The sequence below is a fragment of the Phoca vitulina genome, unplaced genomic scaffold (assembly GCF_004348235.1).
Source record: "Phoca vitulina isolate PV1807 unplaced genomic scaffold, GSC_HSeal_1.0 scaffold1, whole genome shotgun sequence".
Lineage (NCBI taxonomy): Eukaryota > Metazoa > Chordata > Mammalia > Carnivora > Phocidae > Phoca > Phoca vitulina.
The window spans coordinates 108,462,351-108,471,001 of record NW_022589704.1 but is presented as its reverse complement, the minus strand read 5'-3'; the positions used below and the strand labels follow the sequence as shown (position 1 = coordinate 108,471,001).

Here is an 8,651-nt window from a genome sequence, read left to right as displayed (position 1 = left end):
TCAAACATAAATAAATAAAATCTTAAAAAAAAAAATTGTACAGAGGAAGCCCTTAGCAAAACTGGGATTCTGACTAGACTCTAATCAGACCTCACTTTTTCAGAAACTTGCTTCTGCCAGTTTCTAATTTTCAATGAGTAGGGGTGTTTTGTTTTATTTTGTTTTAAGATTTTATTTATTGGGGGGGAGGGGCAGAGAGAGAGAGCAGAGAGAATCCCCAAGCAGACTCCACACTGAGCACTCCTGAGAAGGATGTGGGGCTCCATCTCATGACCCTGAGATCATGACCTGAGCTAAAATCAAGAGTCTGGTGCTTTGGGGCGCCTGGGTGGCTCAGTCGTTAAGCGTCTGCCTTCGGCTCAGGTCATGATCCCAGGGTCCTGGGATCGAGCCCCGCATCGGGCTCCCTCCTCCGCGGGAAGCCTGCTTCTCCCTCTTCCACTCCCCTGCTTGTGTTCCCTCTCTCACTGTGTCTCTCTCTGTCAAATAAATAAATAAAATCTTTAAAAAAAAAAAAAAAGAGTCTGGTGCTTAACTGACAGAGCCTCAGTGAACAGGGGTGGTTTGCAAAATATTTAACAACTTAGGGGTGGTTTGCAAAATATTTAACAACTTAGGGGCCATTGACCTTAGTGCAGTCACACATTAAGTCTCTAATTGCCAGATCAGGATAAGATCCTGGGGAGATGGGAGTGGTCACAGGTTACTTAGGAAAGTATTTCAATATATATATATATTTAAAGATTTTATTTATTTGACAGAGAGAGACACAGCGAGAGAGGGAACACAAGCAGGGGCAGTGGGAGAGGGACAAGCAGGCCTCCCGTGGGGCAGGATCCCAGGACCCGGGGATCATGACCTGAGCCGAAGGCACAGTTTCAACAACTGAGCCACCCAGGTGCCACAGTATTTCAATATTTTAGTAATTGGTATGACCCTGGGGTACTACCCAGCTGAATCTCCTCTTTTCCTTCTGTCTCTCTCACACATGTACATACACAGGTCTTGTACCTCCCAGGTTTATTTGCATTCGAAATAGAGAAGGACCCAGGACAGGCTGCCTTTGAGCCCAGGTGTTTGTGGCTAGGCACTGTTTTTTTTGTTTTTGTTTTTTTAAAAGATTTTATTTATTTATTTGACAGAGAGACAGAGAGAGAGCACAAGTAGGCAGAGCGGCAGGCAGAGAGAGAGGGAGAAGCAGGCTCTCCCCTGAGCAGGGAGCCGGACGTGGGGCTCGATCCCAGGATGCTGGGATCATGACCTGAGCAGAAGGCAGCGGCTCAACAGACTGAGCTACCCAGGCACCCCTGTGGCTAGGCACTGTTAAGTGTTTTATGTGTCTTATTGAAACTTCACACAACACTTAAGAGAATTTTTAAAACATTCTAAGGTCTTTATGCTAATACTCATAACCTTCTTAACATCAGGTCATTTATTCATTCAACATGTTTTACTGAGTGCCCACCATATTAGGTTGGGATTAAAGAAGGAGAGCAAGATAAGAAGGTTCCAGGTCTCCTGGAGCCTACATTCTAGTGGGAAGAGACAGACAAGAAAAAAACAACTAAGTAGATTAGCCTGGGAACAAATGCTATATTATATATAGTGCTCGGGGATGGCCTTCTTGAGAAGATGCTATTTGAACTGCCAAGGATAGGAAAATCTGGGAGGGTGGGGTGGAGAGTTCCAGATCAGGCGAGAATGCTAAGCACAAAGGCGTGATTGGGGGTAGGAGTATGGGTACAGAGAAAACAAGCTGAAATGGCTAGAGCTTTGTAAGTCAGGGAAAAACTATTAGGAGCTGAGATTGCAGATGTAAGCAGACTTGGATTATGGAGCCAGGGGTTTGGATTTTATATGTTGGGAAGCTATTTGGAGGTTTTAAGTAAGAAAGAAATAAGATCTGATTTGTGTTTTAAACAGGTCATTCTGGCTACAGTGTAGAAAACTGGAGTTAGGTGGGAGGGGAAACTGAGATGAAAAAGGGAAGTGGAGAGAACAGTTAGGAGATTGCAAAAGTTCACACAAACATGGCTTGGACTAGAGCAAGGGTCAACAAACTTTCTGTGAAGGGTCAGAGAATATGTCAGGCTTTGTGGGTTATATATGTTCTCTGTCACATATTTTTAGTCTTTTTTTTTAACCCCTTAAAAAGGTAAAGCTATTTTTAACTAGACTGCAGGCACAGTCTGCTTGTACCTGGACTAGAATGATAACTGTAGGGGAAGAAAAATTTTTCCTTTACCCTTCTAGATTCTTTTGGCTGGCCTATTAATTAACATAAGACAGATTAACAAGAGAAAAACAAACTTAATTACATATGTACGGAAGCCCCATAAGAATATGAGCTCCACAGGGGGCAGGGCACTGGCTGGCTCAGTTAGTAGAGCATGCACTCTTGATCTCAGGGTCATGAGTTCAAACCACCACATTGGGCACAGAACCAATTAAAAAAAAAATTAGACCCACAATCAGGCAATTCAGGCTTATATGCCATCCTGAACTAAGGAGAAGACACCTCACCAGTGCTGATCAGGTGATTCTGATGGACTGGTTAAAGGGTCACATTCCTGGGAAAGGCTGAAATTGCAATTAGTTTAGATAGTAAGTCTTGGTTTGCTGGGGTCTGGGACTTTTTTTTTTTTTAAGATTTTATTTATTTATTTCAGAGAGAGAGAGTGAGCACAAGTAGGGGGAGGAGCAGGCAGAGGGAGAGGGAGAAGCAGGCTCCCTGCTGAGTGGGGAGCCTGATGCGGGGCTCAATGCAGGGCTCGATCCCAGGACCCTGGGATCATGACCTGAGCCGAAGGCAGATGCTTAACGACTGAGCCACCCAGATGCCCGGGTCTGGGACTTCTAAGGGGAGGAAGACAATTTATGGGAAAATGGGTACAGCAAATATTTGTTTACAACAAATATTTGCCATGCTTTGTAGAGACAGTGGGATGCAGAGGAATTTGATCTCCAGGCCCTGCCAGCTTCCCCCCCCCCCCCCCCCAGTTTACCATGCCTACCCCATATTCTTTGTAGTTATCTCTGGTGATAGTCCTCTTCCTGAACCATGCCCTCTATCTGAATTATTTCAGGCAGTTATGGGAGAGGTAAAAAGCTCTTCTTGAGTCTTTTGGGCCTTGACTGACTTCAGCCCAAAGTAATCTACATGCTAAAGTGGCACATTTTGGGGAAGCTTATTCTGAACCTCTTCAGAGCACTGGAGTTATGTGGTCAGATTTGTAATTTATTTTGAAGATTGAGCCATGTTATTCCATTTACCAAAGAAGAAAGTGAAACTCAGAAAAATCAATATTATGCAGTCAGTAAATAAGAGAGATAAAATGTAAACTCCGGAAAAGATTTGAACACAGACTTCTGTGGTTAATGGGAATCCTGGTGATAGAAAAGTATTTAGGACACAAAATGGGATGAAGTTTTAATAGAGGCATTTGCATATGCCCAAAGTCAAGGACAAACCCTGGAATGGGGACTGAGGTTGCTGAATTTAGTCCTTTTTTTTTTTTTTTTTTTATTTTTTAGGGAGAGGGAGAGAGAGAACACAAGGGGGGGGGGGGGGGGTGGCAGGCAGAGGGAGAAGCAGGCTCCCTGCTGAGCAAGGAGCCTGACGCAGGACTTCATCCCAGGACCCTGGGATCATGACCTCAACCTAAGGCAGATGCTTAACTGACTGGACCACCTGGGTGTCCCTGAATTTAGTTCTAAAATTCTATAACAAGCATTTTTGAAAAAACAAAATTTAACTTAGTAAATTTAAAGACCAAATTGGCTTTATTCATGACTGATGAATCAGGCAGCATCCCATCTAGCAAACAGAATGGAGCTCTGAGGAGCTGAACAAAATGGAAGGCTTTTATGAGCAAAAGGGAATAGAAAAAAGTAAGTTTCTAGAAAAGAGGGGGTTGTTTCAGGCAAGGTCATCTTCCTTTGCAGGAAGAGCAGGGATCTGTTATGTAGATGACCTCACCAGTGCTGATCAGGTAATTCTGATGGACTGGTTAAAGGGTCACATTCCTGGGAAAGGCTGAAATTGCAATTAGTTTAGATAGTAAGTCTTGGTTTGCTGATATGGGGCTTAGCACAAGCAACTCCATTTTTGGTCTGTTGTCTCTTTTTTTTAACACAGCAGTGGAGACAATAGAAGCCAACACCAGTTCACTGGGTGGTAGAATCAACACTCTGATTCAGGCCTATTGACATGAGGTCCAGTGTTCTTCTCCCCTGGCATGCTATAGGCCAAATCTGTAGTTGTGTATGCGGTATTCTAACATGAATTTTCCTCAAAGCATTAGAACTGTATATTTAAATAAACTATATGCATTACTTTCTTTGGTCTTTTAATTCAGACACTTTAGTTGGGTAGAGAGATTACTTAAATTAATAAATAAACTTAAAAAAAAAAAAAAAGAACATATGGTGATGGTGATTGCAGCATTATTTGTATTAGCAGAAGTGCCTGGCTGGCTGAGTTAGAAGAGCAGGCAACTGTTGATCTCGGGGTCAGGAGTTTGAGCCCCATGTTAGGGGTAGAGATTACTTAATAAATAAACTTAAAAAATAAATAAAAAAAGTAATCTAAGTGCTATTAGTATAGCACTCATCAAATAAATTAAATAAATAAATTGTTCAGCCATACAACAGAAAACCAAGAAGCTATTAAAAGGATGAAGGCTATATCTGTATGTGAACTGAGAAGGAAAAGAGTCAAGATATATTGCCACAGGAGAAGCAAGATAAGTTTGTATAGTATCCTATTTGTGTAGGAGAAGAAATCTTGCGTACAGTATTTTCATACATGTGTCTTCGCAAAGGTACACTCTTTGGTAAGAGTGGCTGCCTCTAGAGAGGTGTTAGGGTGTGAGAGTGATCATCTTTTCACTGTTTTCCCCTTCATATATTTAATTTGGTGCCATTTGCATGTATTAATCCCCCCAAAATAATGAGGCAATTATTCAACCTTCTATTTTATTTTTTATTCTTTTAAATATTTTTTTCTATTTATTTGAGAGAGAGAGAGCACGAGAGCACCACAGCACGAGCAAGGGGGAGGGTCTGAGGGAGAGGGAGAAGCAGACTCCCCGCTGAGCAGGGAGCCCAACTCAGGGCTCCATCCCAGGACCCTGGGATCATGACCTGAGCCAAAGGCAGATGCTTAACCAACTGGGCCACCCAGGCACCCCTAAACCTTTTATTAAAGACAATTTCAGGGTGTCTGGGTGGCTCAGTTGGTTAAGTGTCCAACTCTTGATTTTGGCGCAGGTCATGATCTCAGAGTCATGAGATCAAGCCCTGTGTCGGGCTTTGAGCTCAGTATGGAGTCTGCTTGGGATTCTGTCTCTCCCTCTCCCTCTGCCCCTCTCTTCCCCACCCCAGCTCACGTGCTCTCTCTAAATAAATAAAATCTTTCTAAAAACAGGAATAAAGAAAATTTCAAATACACACAAAAATAGAATAGCATAATGAATTCTCATTACCTGTCACCTTGCGAAGTTGTGTCATCTATCTCCGTCTTTCCTCCCTTTCCCCCTTAAGGATATTCAGCCATTAAAAAAAAAAAAAAAGCATTCCTCAGATTGTTGCAAACCCTTAGTTAATTTCCCCAATTCTGAAAAACTGCAAGGTTGATTTTGAGAAATTTTTGCCAATGTGTTGTTTTACGGAGGAGAGTCTTTTTGGATGTTCCTACTAACCATTTCTGCTGATATCCTTAGCTAGAATGTTTTAAAGCAAATACCATCATATCGTTTTATATATTGTTTAACTTACAAATACTTCAGAATGTAACTAATAGGAAAATATTTTTAAAAATTTAATCAGGGGGACTTGGGTGGCTCAGTTAAGTGTCTGACTCTTGATTTTGGCTTGGGTCATGATGTCAGGATCAAGAGATCGAGCCCTGAGTTGATCCTGCTTAAGATTCTCTCTTTCTCCCTCTCCCTCTGCCCCTCCCACCCTGCTCACACATGCTCTCTCTCTCAAAAAATTAATAAAAAATGTAATCAAATATCATTGTTACATGTAAAAAACTGAACAGTTCTTTTTTTTTAAGTATTTTTTTATTTATTCATTTGAGAGAGAGAGACACACAGAGAGGCAGACTCTGCTGAGCTGGGAGCCCGATGTGGGGCTTGATCCCAGGACCTGGAGATCACAACCCGAAGGCACTTAACCATCTGAGCCACCCAGGCGCCCCAAAAAATTGAACAATTTTTTAATGTCATGTAATATCCACCCAATCCATGTTCAAATGTCCTCATTTTATCAAAAATTTCTTTTTTCTTTTTCTTTTTTTCCTGAAGTCAGTTTGTTCAATTCAGGTTCCAAACAAGAGCACACATTGCATTTGGGTGGTATGTCTCTGGTTAAAAAGAAAATCACAGGGGCACCTGGGTGGCTCAGTCGGTTAAGCATCTGCCTTCAGCTCAGGTCATGATCCCAGGGTCCTAGGTTCGAGCCCCGCATCGAGCTCCCTGCTCAGCGGGGAGCCTGCTTCTCCCTCTCCCTCTGTCTGCCACTCTGCCTACTTGTGCTCTCTATCTCTCTGTCAAATAAATAAATAAAATCTTAAAAAAAAAAAAAAAAAAGAAAATCATAGGCCCAAAATGTAGTCACTTATGCTAGACCACATCACCAATCTGGGGTTTAATCCCTAACCTAATTGCAGTTTCAACTTCCTTCAAATGTAGTCTTAACTGGTCAGTCAGGGATTTTTTGGTCAGTACCAGTGAGGTAATCTGTTGGGGGGCCAAAGTTAAGCCAACCCAAAATGTGCTTTCTTTTTTTTTTGGCCACAATATCACCATTTGTCACACTGAGTCTGAAATGCAATTCATGACATAATGACAAGTTTTTCACAAGTACTGGCTGAAAGGATGGTTGGTATATTAAGAGAGATCAAATAAATTGACAATCATATGGAACTTTTTAGATAAAATGGAGTTGTTCTGAAATGTAGATATTTTTTATTCTCTAACAAGACCTTATTTTGTCTTTTTAAAATAAATCAGGTTATCTTCTTGTTCCCCAGAGATGATGTCCTTTGTATCCTACCAGATGATCCAAATCTTCTTTAAATGGATTGTAGCCTTGTTCCTTTAAACAAGGCAGAGCCCAGAAAAGCTGGTCCAGAGGAGGAAATTCTTCCCAGGGAATCCACTCCCAACTTTCATTTTTTTCAGGCTCTGCATTCTTTGGTTCCGGGTCATGAGTCACATTCACCTCTCCTTTCATTAGTATGGTCACATAATGGTAATTTTCTTTCTCAACAGAGGAATTCACAACTAAGGCAAAGTGAATATTTTTCAGGTGAAGAGCTGCTTCTTCCCAGGTTTCCCTTTGGGCACATTCTTCCCACATTTCACTGAACACCAAATGGCCCCCAGGAAGTTGAAAACTGCTGGCTCCAACTGACCCTTTCCTCTTGCCCAGGAGGACACAACGAGGATGCCGGCTGCTAGTCACCATTACTCCTACCGTGATTCCAGGATGCCACCTGGGAGGCTCCATGGAGGCCATCATAGCTCAGGAGGACCTGGCAGAGGCCAGCCAAAATGCGCTACTTTGGCATACTGTTTATTTATTTTTAATATTTTATTTATTTATTTATTTATTTATTTATTTATTTATTTATTTGAGTGAGCGAGCAGGGGAAGGGGCAGAGGGAGAAGGAGAGAGAGAATCCCAAGTAGACTCTGTGCTGAGTGCAGAGCACAGTGCATGGCTCAATCTCACAACCCTGAGATCATGACCTGAGCCCAAATGAAGAGTTGGACACTTAACCTATTGAGCCACCCAGGCCCCCTATTTACTTATTTTTAGATTTTATTTATGTATGCATTGGGGTGGGGAGGAGCAGAGGGAGAGGGACAAGCAGACTCCCAGCTGAGCGCGGAGCCCGATGTGGGGCTCCATATCATGACCCTGAGATCGTGACCTGAGCCAAAATCAAGAGTCGGATGCTTAACTGACTGGGCCATCCAGATGCCCCTACTTATTTTTTAAGTAGGCTTCATGCCCAGAGTGGAGTCCAAGGTGGGGCGTGAACTCACTACCCTCAGATCAAGACCTGAGCTGAGATCAAGAGTCAGATGCTTAATGCACTGAGCCACCCAGGTGCCCTGGTATACTGATTATTTTAAATAAAAGTTACTTAAACAGCCAATGCAAAAAGAACTCTGATGCCCCTCTGTCTCCAGGAAACAGGAAATAAATCTCCCATGTGAAAGGCATCCTCTCTATACCAGGAGGTAAATATACATCCTTATTTCCAGAGATATGGCATTTAGACCTGAGAAGGCTATATAAATAATGCTATTACTTTTTACTAATTTACTACCCCAACATTAATTGTTTAAAATTCCTTGCTAATTGAAGCTCATGAACATGAATTTTCTTTGTCCTGTTAATTCCTCATAGATTTATTGTCTCTTTGTCCAAAAACTATAAAAACTGCCTGCCCTGGTCATTTCTTTGGGTCTGAATTTTGTTATTGGGCTTCCCTGCACATGTAATTAACTTGGCTTTTTTCTCCTGTTAATCTGTCTCATGTCAAATTTATTCTTAGACTAGCTTAGAAGAATCTTAAATGGTATAGGAAATTTTTCCTCCCCAACACTGTCACATGGGCCCTCTCCATTCTC

At 42.0% G+C, this 8,651-nt stretch overlaps 1 protein-coding gene across 1 annotated transcript; it reads right to left on the bottom strand.

Moving 5' to 3' along the window:
- Positions 1–7,020: 7,020 nt before the first annotated feature.
- Positions 7,021–7,527, bottom strand: LOC116633459 (nucleotide triphosphate diphosphatase NUDT15-like). The gene has a single exon (XM_032406111.1). The coding sequence runs from the start codon at positions 7,525–7,527 to the stop codon at positions 7,021–7,023; it is 507 nt and encodes a 168-aa protein (XP_032262002.1).
- Between the last annotated feature and the right edge of the window lie 1,124 nt (positions 7,528–8,651).